At 33.8% G+C, this 22,623-nt stretch overlaps 4 protein-coding genes and 1 non-coding gene across 7 annotated transcripts; 2 read left to right on the top strand and 3 right to left on the bottom strand.

Moving 5' to 3' along the window:
* The first annotated feature begins 245 nt into the window (after positions 1-245).
* Positions 246-8,210, top strand: LOC110620566 (histidine kinase 1). 3 transcript variants are annotated; one of them, XM_043958675.1, is made up of 14 exons: positions 246-417; positions 1,170-1,417; positions 1,746-1,988; positions 2,102-2,899; positions 3,073-3,320; positions 3,893-4,052; positions 4,295-4,421; positions 4,511-4,600; positions 4,994-5,188; positions 5,288-5,357; positions 5,580-5,622; positions 5,877-6,017; positions 6,396-7,559; positions 7,827-8,210. In XM_043958675.1, the coding sequence occupies exons 2-14, from the start codon at positions 1,172-1,174 to the stop codon at positions 8,040-8,042; spliced, it is 3,741 nt and encodes a 1,246-aa protein (XP_043814610.1). In that variant the 5' UTR covers positions 246-417; positions 1,170-1,171; the 3' UTR covers positions 8,043-8,210. The 3 variants fall into 3 exon arrangements, with proteins under 3 accessions (XP_043814610.1, XP_021620058.1, XP_021620049.1); XM_021764366.2 differs by lacking the exon at positions 246-417 and adding an exon at positions 707-1,025; XM_021764357.2 differs by lacking the exon at positions 246-417 and having other exon boundaries at positions 707-1,417.
* A 705-nt stretch (positions 8,211-8,915) lies between these two features.
* TRNAI-AAU lies at positions 8,916-8,989 on the bottom strand. The gene has a single exon. It is a non-coding gene; the product is annotated as a tRNA-Ile (tRNA).
* A 2,540-nt stretch (positions 8,990-11,529) lies between these two features.
* On the bottom strand, positions 11,530-12,649 carry LOC110623106 (myb-related protein 308). Its single transcript, XM_021767998.2, has 2 exons — positions 12,172-12,649; positions 11,530-12,086 (listed from the first exon to the last, which is right to left on the bottom strand). Exons 1-2 carry the CDS (start codon positions 12,432-12,434, stop codon positions 11,639-11,641), a joined length of 711 nt encoding a protein of 236 aa, XP_021623690.1. The 5' UTR covers positions 12,435-12,649; the 3' UTR covers positions 11,530-11,638.
* A 3,180-nt stretch (positions 12,650-15,829) lies between these two features.
* Positions 15,830-18,013, top strand: LOC110618919 (protein POLLENLESS 3-LIKE 2). The gene is made up of 4 exons (XM_021762193.2): positions 15,830-16,253; positions 16,370-16,582; positions 16,666-16,821; positions 16,906-18,013. The coding sequence occupies exons 1-4, from the start codon at positions 16,086-16,088 to the stop codon at positions 17,794-17,796; spliced, it is 1,428 nt and encodes a 475-aa protein (XP_021617885.1). The 5' UTR covers positions 15,830-16,085; the 3' UTR covers positions 17,797-18,013.
* LOC110618929 (probable L-ascorbate peroxidase 3, peroxisomal) lies at positions 17,949-19,966 on the bottom strand. The gene is made up of 9 exons (XM_021762202.2): positions 19,696-19,966; positions 19,495-19,619; positions 19,341-19,390; positions 19,025-19,090; positions 18,910-18,958; positions 18,739-18,821; positions 18,586-18,665; positions 18,392-18,491; positions 17,949-18,300 (listed from the first exon to the last, which is right to left on the bottom strand). The coding sequence occupies exons 1-9, from the start codon at positions 19,806-19,808 to the stop codon at positions 18,118-18,120; spliced, it is 849 nt and encodes a 282-aa protein (XP_021617894.1). The 5' UTR covers positions 19,809-19,966; the 3' UTR covers positions 17,949-18,117.
* Positions 19,967-22,623: the final 2,657 nt, after the last annotated feature.

Below are 22,623 nucleotides of genomic sequence, written 5' to 3'. Positions count from 1 at the left end.
AAGACACATGGTTCATATGTCTTGCGTGGAGACCAGGACTAGGTTCACTAAGAATTTCCTAATAAAATTAAGCTATGGGAATACATCATGAACTAACGTGCAGAGGCATCCAAGTGAGAAGCAACAAAAACTGTTTTTGGGTTTCAAGCAATTCAGAAGTCCTTCAAGGTCCAGCGCGGCCTCAAATCCACATCATTTTCACCCAACCAATTAGACAAGAACATCGGATTCATAACGTAACGAATGAAAGAGCATCCTGATTTTTTTTACGTTTCCCGTTGAAAGCTACTGTCTTTCATTTTCCTTCTTATTTTCTTGCAATACTGGTTCACCTTTTTCAAAGTGGTCAGTCCACCCTTCTTCACTGAACACCTCAGTCCAAAATCCTCAGAAGTCCACATCAATGGATATTTGATGGTGAGTACGAGGATCCTCTTTGTGAAATGCTTGTTTTCCTTTTGTTAGTGTCTGATATTTTAAAACAAATTGGGCAAGTTGGACATAGTCCAGCCATGAATTTTCTTTACTGTATCTTAACCTACTCAAGACTGCAACCAGTGTTGATCAATATCTAAGATCAAGAGTGACAACAGTCCAGAATGGATTCAAGTCGTGGGTTTTAACTTTTTTTCTTTTCTTGTTACAGCAGCTGTAACTGTTCAAATTAGGAAATTTTATCACCTCAATAATAGTATTAAGCTGTTTGGTTGTCTCTTCTCCCCAGAGTGGGACTGCTTAAAAAACACAATAAGTGTGGGTCCAAGCGGACCCACATCAATATATTTCCAGTGAGTCCCTCCCAAAACACAAACAGCTCTCATGTCCAAAGAATTTTCAGGACAATAAAGAGTGGCCTTGGAGCTGCTGAATTTTCACCATTTTTTGCCTAATCTTTTAACATTGCTGAATTTAGCCAAGGCAAATGAATGCGGGATAGGAGTTTTGGCAAGGTTGTTGTGGAAGAGGAATAAAAAGCCACTCTCCCACTTTGGAAATTGCAGGAACTTGTGCCTTGCCTTGAAAAAGTGGGAACTGACACATGAACCAGCATATTAGTACACACCCCACTTAGGATCACACACTGACACAGCATCTTTCTTTGATTGACTCATCACACGAACAAAGGCAGCATAAATTCTTGCTGAATGATAAACTGTGTATGGTTTCAGAAATGGCAGAGAAGGCAGATAGAATAGCTCCTACAAGTCCTGAAGGTTCACCAACTATAAAGGGTTATTCTCCTTTGAGAAAGGTATTTGATAAAATTCTGGGTTTTGTCAGTTCTTGGAGAAGGAACGTAACTCCTCGAGGTGGAAGAATTTCCCATAGAGATGTCGAAAGAGATGAGTTCCAGTATGCAAGTACTCCTTGTCTCTCATCATACTACAGTGTCTTCGTAGTTCGTCTAGCTATCATGGTTAGCGCACTCTCTTTCTCTCCTGCTCTTTGCACTGTTTTATTAGAAAGAAAATCGGTTAAAAATTATGAAATTCAATCAACTTAAATGAGTAAATTTTCCATTGAGATGTGAGTACAGCATATTTATCAGTGTCATGTCAGGGATAGAGCTGTAGAGACAAACGAAATTAATTACCAATCTCATCTTGATAGATAAGCCCTTTTATTCCAAGTTAAATTCTTGTAATTGTTTATTATGCAAATTCTTTTTTTTTTCATGTGCTGAAGTGAGAAATTGCAAGTAGGGTTAATAAGTACATTATTCTCTCTTAATGGCTTTTATGCAGGTCATGCTAGCAATTCTGATTGGCCTTCTAACCATTCTAACCTGGCATTTCACAAGGAGTTATACAAAAAGGTCACTAGACACCTTAGCTTATGGCCTTCGTTATGAACTTCTACAACGCCCCATATTACGAATGTGGAACATTTTGAATTCTACTTCTGAAATAACTACAGCCCAGGTTAAGCTGTCTGAGTATGTAATCAGAAGGTACAGCAAGCCAGTTAGTCAAGCAGAACAAGTTGAGGTTTGTTATTTTGTTTATTTGGTACTTAGAATAGCATTAGTAAGAATAAAACTGAATTTTGAGATTGTTTAGCAGCACTATAATTATTTATATATATGTCTATTTGTTTTCAGCTGTATCAAGTAATGAGGGATGTGACATGGGCACTGTTTGCAAGTCGCAAAGCTCTCAATTCCATAACTATAACTTACAGAAATGGCTTTGTTCAGGCTTTCCATAGAGATCATCGGAGTAACAACACGTTTTATATCTACTCCAATCTTGTCAATTATTCAATCAATACCAATGAGCCCTATGATGTTGATAACTTGTCCTCGCATCAGGAGTGGAATGACCAATCCATTCATGGTAACCTTTCAGCAATTTGGTACCGTGAGCCACTTGATCCCATGACAGGTGAAAAGAAAGGAAAAGCAAGTCAAATTCCACCGGATGATCTTATAAATATTGCAGGCTTTTCACAAGTACCAGATGGGGCAGCTTCCTGGCATGTGGCAGTAAGCAAGTATACAGATTCACCATTGCTTTCAGCAGCATTGCCTGTAAGGGATGCTTCCAACAAGAGCATAGTGGCTGTTGTAGGGGTTACTACTGCACTCTACAGTGTTGGCCAGCTGATGAGAGAACTTGTTGAAGTCCATAGGGGACACATATATTTGACATCTCAAGAGGGTTATTTACTAGCTACTTCCACAAATGCTCCTCTCTTGAGAAATTCAACAGTAGGACCCAAGCTTATGATGGCTGTTGATTCTGAGGATAAAATAATAAAAATGGGAGCTCAGTGGCTACAGAGAGTATATGGAAACAAGTTTCCTCCCGGGCACATTGTTCATGTAGAGGATGCAAAACTTGGCCACCAGAAACATTATATTGATACATTTTTCCTAAATCTAAAGAGACTGCCTATAGTAAGCATTAACCTATTCTTCTATGCATTACTATGGAAGCATATACATACCTAATACCTTCTTAATCGTTAACAGTATAAGATGAAGACTAAAAATATTCTCACTTATGGTCTTACTTCTTAAGTTGCACTTACCACATTTTGTAGCATTTAGCAAGAATACTCTCTGTGCAGGTGGGGGTTATCATCATTCCAAGAAGAGATATAATGGGAAAGGTAGAAGAGAGAGCCTTTAAAACATTGGTTATACTGATTTCTGCATCTGTATGCATACTAGTAATTGGATGTGTCTGCATATTAATTCTTACAAATGGAGTATCGAAGGAAATGAAACTGAGAGCAGAGCTCATAAGTCATCTGGATGCAAGAAGGAGGGCAGAGGCATCAAATAATTACAAAAGCCAATTTCTAGCAAACATGAGGTAAGCAGATTCAGAACCTACAAGGTACTAGCGCTTGGCATATTTTCTGAGCTTAAAAATTCAATACAAGTGTTCTACAACAGTAAGAAGCCCAAAATATCACAGAAATTGGATATTTTGGAACCAGTTCCATTGGTTGAATTTGTTTCGGGACTTCTGTCCTTTAGAAATAAATGAAGTGGTTGAGGTATAATAATTGACTAAACAGAGCAACATATGACAGTTCACTCTACTGATTCAAAAAGGATAAGGCATAAGTTAGAGTAGGACTGTAATAGAAAAGCAATAAATTCATAACATGTAGTTTTAGGCATCCAACTCATATCTTTGCTCCACAGAATTCTTCAGAGATGTAATATGCATCACAGGAATTTCATTTATCTTTGATTTCCTGGAAGGAACTGTTGCCTGTGTTGATCCTTCTAGGATTAGCAGCAGTGAATAAATTTTGTTAATGACAAATGAAATTGATCCTGTTTTGGTGTAAAGTCAACATGTTTGATGGTTTCATGTTCATTATTTTTCCACACTCACAATGTAAAGTAAATATTTATTCATGTTTTGTATTACAGTCATGAATTGAGGACTCCTATGGCTGCAGTGATTGGGTTGCTGGATATTCTAATCTCTGATGATTGTCTGACAAATGAACAATATGCAACTGTTACTCAGATTAGGAAATGCTCCACAGCTCTGCTTCGGCTTCTTAACAATATTTTAGATTTGAGCAAGGTGAGGTATTGGCAAAAGCCAAGTCTTAAAACCACCTAAAGTTGCATTAGAATTTTGAAATCCCAAACTTAATAGCTGAAATTTTCTTAAGGAGGTCCACATCAATATTCATTTGTTTCATTTCAATGCTACTATGAGATCATGACTTGCAACCAGTTCCTAGATCAATTAGTTTCAATTGAAATACTGCCGTTCTATTAAAAAAAATATACAATTATAGTTCTTTTAAAAACAATTTACAGGTTGAATCTGGAAAGCTAGTGTTGGAAGATACTGAGTTTGATCTTGGACGAGAACTTGAAGGACTCATTGATATGTTCTCAGTGCAGTGCATTAACCACAATGTGGAGGCTGTTTTAGATCTTTCTGGTAGAACTAATTTAAATATCAATAGATATATATTAGCCTCTACTTTTCTGTTTCTGATGTTCATTTCTGCCAATATTTTTATTCTGCAGATGATATGCCGAAATTAGTTCGAGGAGACTCTGCCAGAGTTGTGCAAATATTTGCAAATCTCATAAGCAATTCTATCAAGTTTACAACATGTAAGAGCAACATCTTGTATTGCTAACTTTGCTAGCTCTCAAAAAAACAGGTCATCCATTTTGTTAAGAAAGAAGGAAAGATAAAAATTTAAATGAACTCACATTTCACCCACCTGAATAATACAACTGTTTGTTGGGTTAGACAAACTTGAGATTGAAGAAAATGATCACTTTTGCCTCTCCATATGGAATTCATTTAGAAGAATGGAGTAGGTGGCTGAAACTAATTTCAGAGCCTATGATTAGCATCTGTACTGCCAAATGTTTTCAGTAATCAATCAATGAATTTACAATCAAACAAGTCCATGATCGACAAAAAACGTAGTTCCAGTTTTTTCAAATGAAAAATTGAAGGACTTGAGCATCTTATGATCTACTTCAAATGTGGTGCAGCGGGTCACATTATTCTTCGTGGTTGGTGTGAAAACTCAAGTACTTTCAGTGATACCACAAAGTTTCCTCTTGATCAGAAGAAGGCACGGTGTGCAATTAAGCCAAAATTGAGGCATCAGGGGAACCACATAAAGAAGGCCTCTAAGAAAGAAAAGAAAGCGATTCTTTGGTTTGAAATTGATGACACAGGCTGTGGTATAAACTTTGAAAATTTTGAGAAATCTCTACACACATTTTAAAAGCACATGTCTATTTTTGGAAAAAAAATATTAGACTGTTTCACATATTTTGCAGGAATTGACCCAAGCAAATGGGAATCAGTATTTGAAAGCTTTGAGCAAGCTGATCCCTCAACAACTAGATTGTAAGTAGCAAAACATACCGTTGAAAAGGATCAAACTGCTGACAACTGTTATACAAGTTCTTGAATTTTGACTAGTGCACATGTTTATTGCATAGAAATTCATAGTTGAACTGCCAAACTAAACATATAGCTAAAAGAAATGAAAAGGTTTAAGCAATCCATAAAATCAAGAACTGAAATTCATGGAGATTCTAATCTACTTTTGACGTTTCTGTACTGTAGGCATGGTGGCACTGGTCTCGGACTCTGCATTGTTCGAACTCTGGTGAGTTAACTCCTAAATATGTATAATTCACCTGCATTAAAGAGAAACTTGGACACACTTTACTTAATCATTTAACACACCCATTGGTTTCTTACATGTGTGATTCTATGACGTTTAAAACTTATCCTGAAATTTTTTATTATAAGATCTAAATATTTTAAATCTCATTTTAAATTTGTTAAAAGAACGTTGAGTTCTCATTTTTTTCATGCTTTGATAATCTTTTCAATTTGCCAACTGTTTCATGATGGCAGGTTCACAAGATGGGAGGAGAGATAAAAATTGTAAAGAAGAATGGACCAGGAACTTCAATGCGGCTTTGCTTGCTTCTTAGCACAACTGCAGATGGTGTGGAACAGCATAGCCTAGTAGATTTAGCGAGGCATAATGTTGTGGTGAGTAATATTACCCTCTTTGGAAATAAATTATGATCCTCTCTCACAATTACTTCTTCACAATAATATCAGTCAGATGGCAGAGATATCAGTAACTGTACACATCACAAAGGAGCCGAGAAGAACATCCAACCATAGCGTAAAATTTGAACGAGTTCAAGAAGGAACTGATCTTAGTTTCAGTTTGTCCACTTTCAACCTTAGGGGGAAAATGCAGAGTTAATGAATGCATGCCTAAGATATGCACGACACACAATCAAACCTTTGCAATGTTTTGGTCTAAATATAAAAATATATACATAACAAAAGGTGGTTGTCAATTCCAGTCGCCAAAGCAAATATAATGCATGCATTGACATTTTATGATTGTTAATGCAGGTTTTGCTAGCACTATATGGTTCCATGGCCAGAGGTATTATGTCCCAATGGTTGCATAAAATTGGACTGCACTCTATAGGAGTATCTGAGTGGAATGAGTTAACACAGGTTCTTCGGGAGCTCTTTCATAGAAGAAAACACAATAATGGCTTTGAAGCTCAGTGTTCTCTAAATGAACCATTAAAAGCAGAAGTTCTTGATGCACGCAATGTTCGGGGACCTGTGTTTGTCATAGTTGTAGATATAGGGTTGCTTGACTTGAGCACAGATATATGGAAGGAACAGCTTAACTTCCTTGATAAGTTCTCTGGGAAAGCCACATTTTCCTGGATGCTAAATCATGATACATCTAATGCAATAAAGATGGAACTCCGAAGGAAGGGGCATATGTTAATGGTAAATAAACCTCTATACAAGGCAAAAATGATTCAGATTTTGGAAACTATCATAAAGGAACAACAAAAGCATAGTTTGAATGCTGTGAGAGCTACAACAAAAGATGATGATATGCATGAATGTCTTGACATCGATTCCACTCAGTTTGACAATGCCAGTTCTGAAGATTCTGATATGGCTGAGATGGGTAATTCTAATGCTCAAAATGCATTTGTTCATGGAGGGAAGCAAAAGGAAAGTGGAAGGATCACATGTACATCACAGTATCAGACATTTAAGGAGAGGTTAGTTGATCTGACTGATGTGCATTTGGAAGAAAATAACTTGAGGGAGGATGAATGTCAAATCAAGCCCAAATTGCCTGACACCACAGAGGAAACAGCTATATTGATGAACAACAAACAAACACCATTTTCAACAGTCTCTGAAAGTGAAAGTTCAAAAGACCAGGACCAACAATCAGAAATTAGTTGTCCTAAAGGGAAGGCTAATTCATACTCGAGCAAAGCTGTGAATGAACAGAAAGATCTAGAAGGCCTTCGGATCCTCTTAGCAGAAGATACTCCAATTCTGCAAAGAGTTGCAACTATCATGTTAGAAAAAATGGGAGCTACAGTTGTTGCTGTTGGAGATGGAGTGCAAGCACTAAATTGCATGCTTAGTACAAAAGAGGATAGAAGAGAATCTCTTTTGCAAGATGAAAATAAAGGTTCGCAATCTGAAATTCAGGACTCCCTGCCATATGACTTGATCCTAATGGATTGTCAGGTGAGAAATGCAATGCACTTTAATCAAAACTTGTTTGGAATTGGATATAATATAAATATTAAACTAATATAAGGCTTGCATTTTGGGATCACGCTTCTAGCTCTTCAGAGCTACATCTGAAGCATTACTAATGCATACTATAAACTGATAAAAGTGCATTAATATGTTCTGTTTAATATGTAACATATCAATTTAGTCTACTGCTTAAAATTATAATTTTTTTCGGGGTTTTAAGGGTTCTAATTTACTGTCTAAATGAAAAACCAGATGCCAAAAATGGATGGCTATGAAGCAACCAAAGAGATTAGAAAATCAGAAGCAGGAACAGGATTGCATATTCCCATTGTTGCATTGACAGCCCATGCAATGTCATCTGATGAAGCCAAGTGCTTGGAGGTGGGCATGGATGCTTATCTAACAAAGCCAATTGACTACAAGCTGATGGTATCCACCATTCTATCACTTACTAAAAGAACAACATAACTTTTTCTCCTCACTTGTTGCAAAAGCTAACAAAATGTTTGTCTCAAGTGGTTTTTGGATTTCAAGTTGGATGATTTCACTCAAAATATAATGTATGTTGTATATGTGGAGGTATCATCCAATTTTCCACGTGCCTTGAGAAGAAGCTGGATTTTTCCTTTCAAGTTCATTTGCTTGCTTGGTTTTCTATTGCTTATTTGCTGAACACATTACAATAAGTTTGCTTGCTTGATACTTGAAACTCAATAAGCTTGCTGATTAATTTATAGTTTAGCAGAAATGCTTGAAGGGCTGCATTTATACCCCAAAATGGTAGTGCTCATCTGCAGATGGGATGCCCAATTCAAAGGATCAAGCTAATGATTGATCAACTGATCTTATTTTCTTCATTGACTCGGCATGCCACTATTACAATCTTAAATTGACCTCTGGCTAAAATTATTAACCTTTTTTAATTTAATTAAAATTACCAAAAAAATTACTAAAATAAAAAAACACGTCCCTTTATTTAATCTAATTTCCATCGTAAACAAGCTAGTGGACTTTTGTTTTCTTGGATCTTTTACAGAAAAACTGTGAGATTACTCAATAATAAGGTGAAAAGCTATGTGGAAGATGAGGAGGACAAGTCATCTCAAAAGAATAGCCATCTTGTGCAAGAAGCATCCAACTGCCAAATGCCCAAATGTGTTTGATCAGAAAAAAGGGAAAAATAAAAAACTTCAATTACACTCTTACTGTCAAATAAGAAAGAGAGGGGTTTAATTCAATTTAAATATAATTAAGCAACTATAAGGCTACGAATAAAAATGAAAAAAAAAAAAAAAGAGAGAAATTTCAAATGCTTCAAAAAACTGTCAAGGAAATGAAAATTGGCCCATGCAGGTCTCGAACCTGCGACCTTCGCGTTATTAGCACGACGCTCTAACCAACTGAGCTAATAGGCCCGCCGGTAGATTCTCTCGATAATCTTTCAAGACTGGGCCAGGAAAGAAGACTACGCGTATAACTGAAAGTTCTTTGGTTTTCAGTTTCTGCTCTTTTTATTTATTTTTTCTTTTTTTGGAATTCATGTCTGTCAAATGTCGTTTGGTTTAGTTTCTCAAGCTTACAAGGAAATCAATCCATGTTTAGCATTTTCGTTTTCCGGTGCATTTCATATGAATTGAACTATCATAGCTACAAAATTTTCTCGTCTGCATAATATTTTTACCTTCTAAAGGGCAGCATTCTTGCTTCTTGAGCAAAGGATGCCTGTTGTTCAAATAGTGGCAGTTGCTTCCTTGTGAATAGGTTTGAGCATCAGTTAATTCGGTTGTTAACGGCAGTGAATTAAAATTTTAAAAATAAAAAATCAAATTAAACAAATCCGATCGATTCTGTTCGAAAATCAGTTTTGTATTGATTTTTATGTATTTTGTTTAATTTGATTTCAATTTCTTCTTATTTTATGAATGATAATCAATTGAAACAGTCCGATCCAAATTGATTAAATAAGTTAATTAGGATCAAATATTTTTTATACTCTTACGTACAATGAGCTTAATGATACTTATATATATATATATATATATATATATAATACATGATAATTAATGTTTAAAATGTGGTTTTTTTTATTTTATTAAATTAGTAATATAATATTATTTTAAAAAATAATAAATTTTTAATTGATATTAAAATTAAAAAAAAAATTATTTATGTCCAAAACATAGCTTAAAAAAGGTATTATCTATAATTAGCATTGAAAATTTCCATTACTTATTCTTATCAAACATTTTATCAAATTTAATTAAAACTTATGATTTTATAATTTTAGAAATAATTTACTATTGTCAAGTTAATTGTATTTCACGTATCAATAATTTAGTTTCAAAAAATTCTAATATGCAGTTTAATAATTAAAACTTAGTTTTAGCTAAGTATAAATATTTTAATTTTATTTTGTAGTGAAGGAAAGTGTTTTGCTAAAATCTGAATTAGTCCAAATAATCAAACAAAAAATTATTATGTGAAAATTAACAAAATAATTTCATTAATGAATAATTATCAAATTAATTTCAATATAAAGAATGCAAGAAAGAGGGTGGAGAAAGGTGACAGGTATTTGAAACTAGATGAATATTTTTAAAATAAAATTATAATAGAGTGATTTCATGATTTAAAATTGTGTTTAAAAGTAATTTTTTAAATTTATAATTAAATTTATGAATTTAAAGTTATATTTAAAAGTAATTTTTTAAAATTATTATTTTAAAGTTGTGTTTAAAAATATATTTTTTTAAAGTTTAGATGCTTAAAATAATGTTTTTTTTTTAAATTTAGATATTTAAAAGTAATATTTTTTAAAATTAAAATATTTATTAAATTAAGATTAAAATTGAAGTATTTTGTAAATAAAAATATTAAAATACAGATGAATTTTACCTATTAACTTGCGATGGTCATGATTTAATCATGCCGACTTGCAAATTTTGATATTGACTTAAGCTGCCTTCACATTTTAGCTGCGTATTTTCATCTTCTCACCTGCCTTGTGTAGCCATTCATCCTGAAGGACCTAAACCATTCAAAGTCAACAGAGCATGGTACTCTCTGGTAGAAGTCATCATATAAATCTGAGTCGGTTTGCAGTCTTTTTCATGATAAGGAAAAAGGAGACGGTTAGATATTTGTTAGCATCATCATAGTCCATTGGTATGAAATCACTTAACTTCTTAAATAAGAGAAAACAGTATGTCATACACGCCATTTTATAGAGACGAAATTTTCTTGTTTAGTTGAGATATTTTAATCGATTGAAATTGTTTAATTGACTCTTTTCGTTTACTTTATTTAAAGTTCTCCCTTGAATTACTTTCTAACAAATGAATTTTTTGAATAATAAGATATTTTGAATTAAAATTTTAGATCAGGATAGTGTTAGTAGATAGCATTGCCCCTGTCAGGATCAGAGGCTTTGCTTGCAAACATGGTGCAGAACAGAAGAGCATATTTACTACTATTATTTTGTGATTCTCATGCATTGTTGGTCTGAAATTAGGTTTGATTTTCACTTTGGACCCAGAGATAGTTCAGGCATGAGTATGAACTATAATAATTACCATATTTTACACTTTTATTTGTTAATTCTTTTGTAGGGTAGTATGCATAAATGCCAAACTTTGGCTAATATATTCTCGGTCTTTAAAAGCTGGTGGACATGCAAGGACTAATGGAGCTAAGTTCAAGTAACAGAGAATTAGGGTATCAACTAATGGTTTTAGAGTAAAAGATAATGATGAGGGGGAGAGAGAAAGAGGCAGCATGGGCCTAAAATGTCACAGAATCTAGATTCTGTTCACATGCGGTGTTGGTTGGTAGAAATTATGTAAGATGTTGAGCTGTCAACTGTCTCTCCATTTATGTATGACTTAAATAGATTACCTTCCTCTATCTACTTCTTCATCTTCATTAATAAAAAATTTAAAAAGAAAAGGAAGGGGAAGAATAAATGTTGAGACAAATGTTCCTTTAGCTGGGCAAATTAATAGTTTGTAGGCATTAGTAATTTCATTCTGAAAGAAGATTATTCAAACATAATACAACAATCCCCTTTACATGCTCCCTTGTAAACAGTAACCAAGCTCTCTACTGTAAGTCTCACCTCCATCTCCATTCTTCATGTGTAGCAAATCATCACTGCAACTGCATTTCTTACTCTTTTGCAATCCCAGTCTACAGTAGAAACAGAGAACTTCCCTATTCAACGGTTCAGATTGGTGTTGAAATGGGGGACATATTTTAAGGTCAAGATTTAGTTCTTGGCATTTTCTTTCATATGGGTTTTTCTGGTGTTTGTACCTGAACCCACCAGCAATATTCTCTTCTTTCAAAACTGCACCAAGAGAATTGCTCATGCTGTCAACATATAGTTCACTGGTTGATCTATGATTTGAAGGATCAATGCCTCTGCTTAAAAGTTTTCTTCTCATATGGGTATTCCAGTAGTTCTTGATCTCATTATCAGTTCTTCCTGGTAACCTACCTGCTATGAGAGACCACCTTAACACATGCAGACAGAAAGCCTTGTTAATATTTCTTATAAAACTATCATAAGTATTTAAAATTTTCAAAGTTTTGGACCTACTTGTTTCCAAGGAGGCTGTGCAGTTCAATAATGAGTTCATCTTCTTCAACAGTAAAATTTCCTCGCTTGACATCAGGGCGAAGGTAGTTAATCCATCGAAGACGACAACTTTTTCCACAACGAAGAAGGCCAGCAGCTTTAGGTAGGGTTCTCCAGCTACCTTGACCATGAGCTTGAATGTAGGCAACAAGACGCTCATCTTCTTCTCTGGTCCATGCCCCTTTGTTTATTTGAGCTTTCTCACAGCATGGGGACCTGCCCATATCTCTTTGGTGCTTCTTGGAAGCTAGATTATGGGTGTTTAAGTTAGCAGCAGTACTTGAGATGGGGGAGATTTACTGCACCTGGAGCTGAGCTGATTCCATAGAGGTAATGGGATTGTGAAGTTTTATAGTTGTTTCTGAGTATGGATAAAACTTCCTAGCACCAATTGTTTGTAGATTATGGTTGGTGGAAGAAAAAGGGCTTGGAGGGTACCTGGAGACTTTATTGGCCTGCCATCTCCTCTTCTTTTATCTGTTCTGTTTTTGGAAAATTATGTCAAGGGCCCCATTTTGAAATTCATTTGGGCTCGTGCGATGCTTACTTTCAGTTTTAAGAATCACCCAATGAACATAAATACCATAATTAGTACAATAAACACCAAAAATAATAATTAAACATAAGAATTTATGAATAGAATATTTATTTTATTTTAAAGATAAAATAATAATTATATATTATTATTGACATATTTGTTACAATAATTTTCACTTCTGTTTCTAAAAAATTATATATGAATATCAGAATCTGTAATAATAATAATCAAACACAGAAGTCACTTTCCAGTAATCCACAATTAGGTAGAAAGATGAAGGAGCTGGGTCCTCCGGAGTGTTTAAGATAAGCTGCTCTAAACGTGATTCATGGTATGGAAAACAATTTGCGAAGCAAGTTGCTGTGGAAAAGGACCCTTCAAAGAGTTACACAGCTACCTATTTTATGCATATTCATTCTAAAATGTGAATGCAATTACACTATTGCATTCGAGAAAATAATTTGTTTTATTAAAATTTGTATCGAATAGACTCACAATATAAAAATAATAAAATCTACATAAATAATATACATTACCATATAAGTTTGATATTAAAAAAATTGTCTGTAATAAATATAAAAAATTAATAAAGTTTCTGTCTAACCAATAGTCATCATCTATTTTAAAAATACAAAAAATTGCAATTTTAAATCAAAACTATTTCCAAAACATCACATTCTCCTTCCCTTAATCAAAATCCAAATAGAAAATAATTTATATTAATATTAGTGAATTATAACTATATTCACTTAATAATATGGTTAGACAAATTAAATAAGATTTCTTTTGTTGATTGAAATCAACCTCAGAATTTTTAGCATGGTGTTTCAAATTTTCCCCTTCAAATAGCAAAAAGAAAACAGGGTGTGGGGTTTGGATGGTATATGTAGAATAACAGGTCATAAGTCCAAAATCCCAAACCATTTTACAAATCCACCTAAGACTCAATTTGTTTTTCCTTAGGAAAATACTGTTTTTCATATTTGTTTAGTATTTAAAATAATTTAAAATATTTTTTTAATTAAGTTAAAAATAGAATTATTTAAAAAATTATTTTTTAGAACTTTAAAAATTTCATTAATGATATTAATTTTTTCTACCGTTTTATCCATTTATGTAATAGTTAAATTATATCATTAAATTAGTTAAATTTTGCACATGATTTTACTCTTTTCAGATTTATTTAAAATACACAAAAACTATATTTTATTACTGATTAATTGAAATTATTATTATGTTACTCTTATTTAATTAATTAACAAATAAATTTAATTAAATAAATCATTTTACAGTTTCCCATATATTCTCACTCATCAAACACAACATAATTTTCTAAATAATAAGGATTATCTTATAATTTAATCGGTTAAGAAATGAAGTGTTGTGTTTTTTTTTTATAGAGAAGGTACTTGAGTGAAGAAGAGTATAAAACCAATGAATTAAATCAAAGAAAATAATTTTAATTCTATTTGATTTCATTTTTTGTGCATACTTCAATCTAATTTTTAAAATTTTATGTTTTAATTTTTTAATTAATTCAATTTATTTTCACTCAGAATCAAATCAATCAATTATACACTCTTGATTGTGTTAACAATGATTTACTTTTTTTTTATAAATGCCCCAGCAATCAACATTAATTACGGTTAAACGGTGAATTCGTAATTTTACTGATCAATTTATTAACTAAAAGTTAAGGTATTAATATTTGTATTTATATTTAAAATTAAAAATATTTACTATTTAAATTTTAAATATTATAATTATTAACGAGTCAATTTTTATATTTTTAAAAGTTTATTAAATTTTTATTTTCAGTCAAAAAATAGTCTTTTAATTTTTTTATTAAAAATAAATAAAAAATAATTAAAATTTTTTAAAATTTAATTTTATTCTCAATAAATCCCTTTATTTAATTTTTAAATATTATCATTATTAACGAATCAATTTTTATATTTTTAAAAATTTATTAAAATTTTTTTACCTTTTCTATTTCTCCTCTATTAAAAATAAAAAAATTAAATAAAATAATTATTTCATTAATAATGTTATTCTTAGAGCCCAAAGAATTATTAAAAATTTTATAGTATAAGGTAAAATGTCCCGCATTAAATTATTAAAGTAATATTTAAAATAATTTTTCAAATTATCTGAAAATTGTATTTTTAATTTCTTGTATCACCAAATAAATATTTCATGATGATAATTACTAATTTAATAATTTGGCTTTTCTTTTTTCCTTTATATACGTTTGATAATTTTTTTTTAGATTTTTCAGATTTACTCAAATATACTTATCATTAAATTAAATTCGTTAATGCTATATAATTTTAATAATTAATTTATTTATTATTTTTAGAGTTATTAATGGCTCGGATATATTCAAATATATATTCGAACCGAATTATAATAAAATAAACTTAATAATTATAATTAAATTCAAAACGAATTTAAATTTAAAAAAAATATTCAATGCATGTTTAAATTAAATTTAAATTTTATATATAAAATAATTATTATCCGAATTTATTTATATAAATAATTAATTTATTATAAAAATATATTTTATAATAATATTTATAAATTTTTTATATTTTTTCATTTAAAAATTAAAATTAAAATATTTACATAAAAATATTAAATTTTTTAAAAGAAAATAATTAATAAAAAATATTTTTATATAAATTATTAATAAAAATATATAAATTAAACCGTTTTAATTTTATTAAAATAATAATAATTAAATTTAAAATTAATTCAAATAATTTATATTAATTTTTAATTAAATTTAGAATGGATTCAAATATATAATTTTTAAGAATATTCTAGGTATTTATCTCTTTCACGTATAAATATAAAAATTTAATTTTTTATATATTTTTTTTACAATTCTTAAATATGAAAATATGTTTAATTAGTGGTACTATTATATGGTGCAAGTAATAATAAGTTGAAAAAAGTATTTTGTCAGAAAAATATTAGTAAAAAGAAGGCATATATAAATGAAAAATGAAAAGAAATCTAAGGCTCGGGGCTGAAAATACAATTAAACAGAACAAATTCTTTAACATACCACAGAACCTGTAAATTATTGGGAAGTCACAACGGCTACTACCTAAAACGGTAACCTCAACGGTCGAAAATTTTAAAATTTCTTTCTCTTCTCCGCCTCTCTAAATCACCACCTTCCTTCTTATCCTTCTGTGTAGTTCTCCATAAGCTTTCTAAGCATTCCCTTCTCTCTCTTACCTCTCTCATCTCTTCACTATTATCTCTAGTGGCTATACAGGCAAAAGGACGAGAAAAGGGAAAGGGGATATTATTTTTGCTTTCAAATATGCTGCAAGACATGTGGAATGCTCCTCCTGGTTTCAGACCAACCAAATCTGCTCCCACCTCACCAGCCAAGCCTCTTGGGGTCTCTAGAATTCGTTCTGAGTCCTTTCATGCCATCCACAAAGTCCCCGTGGGCGACACTCCTTATGTGAGAGCAAAAAACGTTCAAGTAAGCCTTTTCTGGTTTAATTTGAAAGTCCTTCAGATACGCGTTTAATTTTATTGTTTTTTAGTAAACAATTTTCTTGATGGGTTTTATCTGTTTCATTGTTCTGTTTTGATTAGTTGATAGATAAAGATCCAGAGAAGGCTATTCCTTTATTTTGGGCAGCTATAAATGCTGGGGATAGAGTGGATAGTGCTTTGAAAGATATGGCCATTGTCATGAAGCAACAGAATCGGGCTGAGGAAGCCATTGAAGCCATCAAGTCATTACGAAGCAGATGTTCAGATCAAGCCCAAGAGTCCCTTGACAATATTCTTTTGGATCTTTACAAGGTCTTTACTAATTCTCATTGTTTTATGTACTTGTATGGGTCATTCATTGGTTTTGTGATTCTTATGTTCTAATTATCTTACAGAGATGTGGAAGATTGGATGACCAAATAGCATTGTTGAAACGCAAGCTGTACTTGATTCAACAAGGGCTTGCCTTCAACGGAAAACGCACAAAGACTGCCAGGTCGCAAGGGAAAAAATTTCAGGTCTCTGTGGAACAAGAAGCAACACGGCTACTGGTAAGAAATGATCCCTCTGCACTTCAATCTCCAAAACATTTTATTTTGTACACTTTTTGAAGTTGGTTTAATTCCTTATTTCAGGGGAATTTGGGATGGGCATTGATGCAGCAAAACAACTACGTTGAAGCAGAAGATGCCTATCGTCGGGCACTTTCTATTGCACCTGATAACAATAAAATGTGCAATCTTGGTATATGCTTGATGAAGCAGGGAAGAATTACAGAGGCTAAAGAGACACTGAGACGAGTGAAACCAGCGGTTGCAGATGGCCCAAGGGGTGTTGATTCCCATCTCAAAGCCTATGAAAGGGCACAGCAGATGCTCAATGATCTTGAATCGGAAATGATGAACAAGGGAGGAGACCGGGTTGAACAGAGTAGGCTCTTTGATTCGTTTCTTGGTTCTTCGTCCATTTGGCAGCCACAGCCTTGCCATGATCATAAAATTTTGCCAATGTCAAATGCAAGCAAATTTCAAGACGATTTTGGCGATGAAAACGTTGACTCGAATATAGTAACAACCCAGGCGGTGCTTCCACAGCAAAAAAGTATCAAACAGTCTGCTCTTTTTGGGAATTCACTGAACGTGGATGCACCTCCTTTTTATTCCTTGAAAACGGTGAAAGAGCCAACTGGGAATCAATTCCATGAGACCCTTAAGAGAACAAGATCAGGAAATGCTACTAATTCAAAAAGAGGAAATGAAATGGGGGTGGTCAATATGTCATCGGTGGAGCCGGACAAGCCTGAGACCAAGTCGAGAAGGCTATCTGACGAAACAGAGGAGAGATTGTCCGAGTTGTTGCCAGACAACAAGGACTTTGAGGATGCCATTCTTGCAGCAGTTCTGGGTCCAGCAAATGAAACAGGGAAGCCGGTAGAAACTGTGACAACCACTATCTTTCAGACGAAAATTGAAAAGAGGCTAAAGGTTTTCCAGGACATTACACTTTCTCTCAGCCCAAGAGCCTAGCCTGACTGAAGTCTAATCCACCTTAGCTAATTATAAATCGTAAAAATTTCTAGGATGGAGATGAACTTGTTCTCCTTGACCCTAGTTCCTGTAGGAGTAAGCTGTGGGGTTTCCTCAAGCAAATTGCTTCTATTTATTTGTGTGAGCCAATAAGAGCATGTATTATTTAACCCTTTTATTTATCTTATGAAACAATAAGGAAGATTTCTCCGTGCTATATTTACAAATCACAATTTCTTATGAATCCAGTAACTATATCCGGGTTTGATCAGGATCTACATTTGGGCAAATGGCAATTGCTTTAGAAGATCTCCAGATACTTCACTTGAGTCTTTTGTGAACCTCGTAATAGTAACTTAATATTACCATAGCTGCAACTATAGCAACTCCCACAGCACTCTGTGCACGAAGTGTAAACTTTGCAGCTTTGAAAGCCGGAGTAAAGCCCAGCTCCGACAGTTTCTTGTGCGCTGCGGCATAGTCTGTAAAGAATGCATCCTCATCCTGCCACAAAGTAATTATGCAAATCACAAGTTCATTTCACACCTACTAGTTATCACTGAAGCAGAAAGCTTTATTTAGTCTGATTAATTACCTTTGCATATCGCTCAACATAAGAGCGGAACTTGGGATCTTCCACCAGAGCCTTATCCGTGGGGAGTTTTAATACCTCGGAATTTTCATTCAAAAGCTCCCTGATTAGAGAGTTGACAGCACATGAACAGTCAGTTTCCACATATTGATGCAATATATAAAGTCATGCAACTATACATGATATACATTTCTTACTTGAAGTAGGAGTTGTCAAACTTCAAAGGCTCCTTTGTCCAAGCACCTTCGAAGCCTGATCTATCTCTATGTGCCTTTCCCTGTGAAAGCAGGCAAAAACATCAAGTGCAAGCTTGTTTAAAACAATTGAACTCCTATTTCTGAGAAAATTACCAATGTGTGACCGCCAGAGAGTGCCACAATTTCCATGTCTGATAGACCCATTCGATAAAAGACATCTCTTAAATGCGTTGCACCTGAAACCATATTAAACTAGAACAGTATCTTGGATAAAGTGGCATAATGAAATTCATCTCCTCTCCATAACTATAGTCAGAGACAAACCCTTTTTTGCATCAGGAAGACGACCTTCTTCAGGAGATTCAGTTGAATCCTGTTAAAGAAACAGAGTTACTAAACCAGAACTATTAGGTGGTACAGAGTTCTATGATAAGAATACCTTTCTTCCTGAAACAAAGTCGATAGTTGGTCCTCCAGTGATCTCAACTGCAACAACCCCAGCAAGCTAAAATTTACAAAGAAAAAGATTAAAAAAGTTAAATTTATATCTACAACAGGAGATAACTTTCATGATACTGGTCATATATATTGCCCAAAACCAAGTTTTTCCCTTCATATTACTGGTCTAGATATAATAAGAGGAGAAAATCAGAAACTTGAATCTGATTTTCTCCTTGAGATAATATATCTAGAATAAAAAATCTAGTGTTATTGAACGTAATTATATCAGATGAACCCAAAGTAAGTATAATCACCTGATAGAGGTCCGCATACGTAAGTTTGGGGTGTTTGGCCTTGATTTCCTCTGAAACAAACAGAGCCCAGAAGCTATTTTAAAGGGGGGAAAACTTAAAAAAAAAACAACCTTAAAAAAAAATCCATAAAAGAAACGAGGAAAGGAGAGGTCACCCATCAAATCAATAGCAATTTTAAGACCATTATTAGCTTCATGTTTGTACTCTTTCTCGTTCCTGATGGAACCATTAGGTCCTCCAGTCTTCGTTTTCGCATCGTAAGTTCCCGCGTCATGCCACCTGCACAAAAAATTTCCGTTATCAATTTTCAGAACTTGGCAACTGCATAAGAAACAGAGGATAATACGGTATTTACGCTAAGCGAAGCATGAGAGGGGCGCAGTTTTTGCTGGACATAAGAGCACGAAGGTCCCGACGAGCCTGCTCTATCTCCTTCAAGTACTCTGAATCCACTATTGGTGCTGCCATTTGTGCAATTAGAGAAGAAACCAAAAACAGAGCCTTGCTTGACGATCAATGAGAAGAAGAAGAATAATAAGAAGAGTCCAGAAAAAAAAAAGATGGGTATTGCTTGAAATTGAGGAATGGAATATGACAGAATCGAAGCGAAGGTATTGACTGAAGAATGCAAGCAAAGGATTGGGCTTTCTGCCCAGCCAGGGAAGGTACACCTTTTAATTAATCTATGAATTTTTTTTTGGCGAAGAAATAATTATGATTTAAATTTATTAGTACTGGTGAGGAACATCTCATTTTATGAGTTAATAAATAATAACAAAAATAATAATGGTTTAATCCTTGAAAAGAAAAATAATGGTTTAACCAATTATTTCTCTATTCTTTTACTCTCTTTTTTTCATCTTTATCTTTATACATTTCTATTTTTACTGAAAATTTTGATTTATTTAATTAAGTTTCATCGGTTAATAATAAACAAAATAAATTATTTTTATTAAAAACAATAAAATTTTATCTTAAGATTTTTATAAATCTTTTACTTTGTAATGGTGATTTGTTAATTAGTGCATATACAATGAAAATATAATTATTTAATAATATAATGACAAAAAATTAAATATTTGAAAGATGACTCAAATAATATATCGAAATTCACTTTTTAAGTTTAAAAAAAAATTAAATTTCTGTCTGTGGTCCCTTTATGACTCAATACCCTCACTTTTTCCTCTTCTTTAAACTTAATTTCTTCTTTCCCCTTCTCCATAAAAGACAACCTGCGTCAATTGACTATCCCTATTAAAAACTCCAGAAATATTCCGATCGTCACTTATGATTTCTATATGGTGTGGATGTTTCTCACCTACAATTCAATCAATTTTTAGAATATATAGATCTTTTTGACAGATTTATGACATTTTTTAGAGGGGTATCTATTATACAATTAGAGGCAAAAAGATATTTGTTTCGATTTTTTAATAATGTTGATTTTGAAAATATAGTGAATGGGTATGTAATACCGGCTAGAGTCCGACATCGGAATTCCTGTCGTCCGGTGGAATCCAGGATGTCGAAAGTCTCTAGAAGGGTAAGATTTATATTTTTCTAGAGTAATATAGTATGTTTTACTGTTTTAAAGTTGAAATGAAATGAGTATGTGAAAGAAAAGAACCAAGGCAGAAAAGCCAGGTTCGACCGCCGAACGTGACATTCGGCCGCCGAACATGCATGGCTTTCGGTTTCACGTGTGGCCACCGAAGGTGGTCTGGCCAGCCACCTATAAAAGGTCCTCAGTCGGTTGAAAGGATAAGAATGAGTTTATCTTTTCACTTTTTGAGGTGAGACTCTGTCTTCCTTAAGTTTTCTTCATGTGTTCATTAAATCTTGTAAAGATTTGATTGATTTTATGTTATTTTGAAGGTTTTGAGCTAAAAACTTGAATTTGGAAGTTTGGAGAGTTTGAAGGAGAGTTGCTCTAAAACTCCACGTTAGGATCGTTCATCTTCTTGGTTTCAAGAGGTAAGTGAAGATCCTGAACTTGTTTTTATGATTTATGAAGGTTTTATGAGGTTTTGGGAGAGAGTTGCATGACTAGGGTAAAAAGAGAGTTTTTGATGTTTTTGTGAGAAAAGCTTGTTTATGTGTTATGCTTTGCTGTTTGTTGGGTTTTTAGGGAGTTTTTGACCCCTTTGAGCATATACTTGGGTGTATACATGATGAGGAATTGAGGTGGTTGAGTTTGAGGAAGATTGGTGCTTTTTGGCAAGAGGCAGAGCAAGTTTCTGCCTTGCTGATGAACTCAGGTTCGGCAGCCGAAGGAACATTCGGCTGCCGAACCCATGAGGAGGTGGCTTCGGCTGCCCAAGCTTGCCCCCGAGCATTTGGACTTTCGGCTCTGGAGGGGAGTTTCGGCCGCCGAAGGTTAGAGACTTTCGTCTCTGGAGTGCCTTTCAGCCCCCGAAACTTGCCCCCGAAAGGGTTCGGCTGCCGAAAGTAGAGATTCGGCCGCCGAAGGTGCTTGAGTTTCGGCTCTGGAGAGGACTTTCGGCCGCCGAACCTGCCGTCGAAAGTGTCCTGTTCAGCCTTCCTTTGCATGCTTTGCATGGATGTTTGAGTGAGATTAAGGGGATTCTTGGGGCGTTTAATAGAGTTGTTCATAAGTTAGTTTGGTCCCTCATTTGCATCCATTTGTGTAGGCACAGACCTAAGGAACCAGAGAGAGCAGCAGTGAGTACTGCTCCAGAGGTTTTCAGAGCCTGCAAAGTCAGTCCAGAGAGCCAGAGGTGAGTGGAACTAAACTTAATTCGTTTAATTGAAACATAAAATGCTTTTAGCATAATTCATGCATCATGAGTATGCAGTAGGTTGTTTGCATTAGAATCCACGAATATGTTGCATTGCATAGTTATTTGTTGATGTGGGTGAATGCTGAATGATCCAATAGTCTCTGAGAGAAGTCCAGGAGCCTTTGACTACGCCTTGACAGGTATAGAGAAGTCCAGGAGCCTTTGACTACGCCCTGGCAATGGTAAGTACACAGGTGTTATATACACGTATACATATATGACAGGAAGACCAGGTGCTCGATCTACGCCCTGGCACGGTAGAGCTACCGGGACTATGTGGTGACAGGTTTACCCTTGATGTGAATTGTCTGTGATATGATGCATTCCATAAGATCATGTGTTACTGATTTGTTTTCCTGTTCTACTCACTGGGCTATAGAGCTCATCCCACTCCCTTAACCCCAGTCTTGCAGGTTCAGAGTTCAGTGTACAGAGGAAATCCAGCAGAGTACAGGAAGAGAGAAGAGTTTTGTAATAGAATA

Source organism: Manihot esculenta, chromosome 1, assembly GCF_001659605.2.
Source record: "Manihot esculenta cultivar AM560-2 chromosome 1, M.esculenta_v8, whole genome shotgun sequence".
Taxonomy (NCBI): Eukaryota; Viridiplantae; Streptophyta; class Magnoliopsida; order Malpighiales; family Euphorbiaceae; genus Manihot; species Manihot esculenta.
Note: the sequence above shows the minus strand (reverse complement) of the source record. Positions and strands in the feature narration are given on the sequence as shown.

What these genes read in the sequence shown, in the direction of transcription:
- LOC110620566 (XM_021764357.2), top strand. Translation starts at nt 1,160, where the DNA reads ATGGTTTCAGAAATGGCAGAGAAGGCAGATAGAATAGCTCCTACAAGT. An exon ending in GATCCCTCAACAACTAGATT is followed by an intron (nt 5,358 to 5,579) that starts GTAAGTAGCAAA and finishes TCTGTACTGTAG; the next exon opens with GCATGGTGGCACTGGTCTCG. An exon ending in TGATCCTAATGGATTGTCAG is followed by an intron (nt 7,560 to 7,826) that starts GTGAGAAATGCA and finishes ATGAAAAACCAG; the next exon opens with ATGCCAAAAATGGATGGCTA.
- LOC110623106 (XM_021767998.2), bottom strand. Translation starts at nt 12,434, where the DNA reads ATGGGCAGGTCCCCATGCTGTGAGAAAGCTCAAATAAACAAAGGGGCA. An exon ending in CACAGCCTCCTTGGAAACAA is followed by an intron (nt 12,087 to 12,171) that starts GTAGGTCCAAAA and finishes GCATGTGTTAAG; the next exon opens with GTGGTCTCTCATAGCAGGTA.
- LOC110618919 (XM_021762193.2), top strand. Translation starts at nt 16,086, where the DNA reads ATGCTGCAAGACATGTGGAATGCTCCTCCTGGTTTCAGACCAACCAAA. An exon ending in TTCTTTTGGATCTTTACAAG is followed by an intron (nt 16,583 to 16,665) that starts GTCTTTACTAAT and finishes ATTATCTTACAG; the next exon opens with AGATGTGGAAGATTGGATGA. An exon ending in AAGAAGCAACACGGCTACTG is followed by an intron (nt 16,822 to 16,905) that starts GTAAGAAATGAT and finishes TCCTTATTTCAG; the next exon opens with GGGAATTTGGGATGGGCATT.
- LOC110618929 (XM_021762202.2), bottom strand. Translation starts at nt 19,808, where the DNA reads ATGGCAGCACCAATAGTGGATTCAGAGTACTTGAAGGAGATAGAGCAG. An exon ending in CCTCTCATGCTTCGCTTAGC is followed by an intron (nt 19,620 to 19,695) that starts GTAAATACCGTA and finishes TTTTTTGTGCAG; the next exon opens with GTGGCATGACGCGGGAACTT. An exon ending in ATGTTGAGCGATATGCAAAG is followed by an intron (nt 18,301 to 18,391) that starts GTAATTAATCAG and finishes ACTTTGTGGCAG; the next exon opens with GATGAGGATGCATTCTTTAC.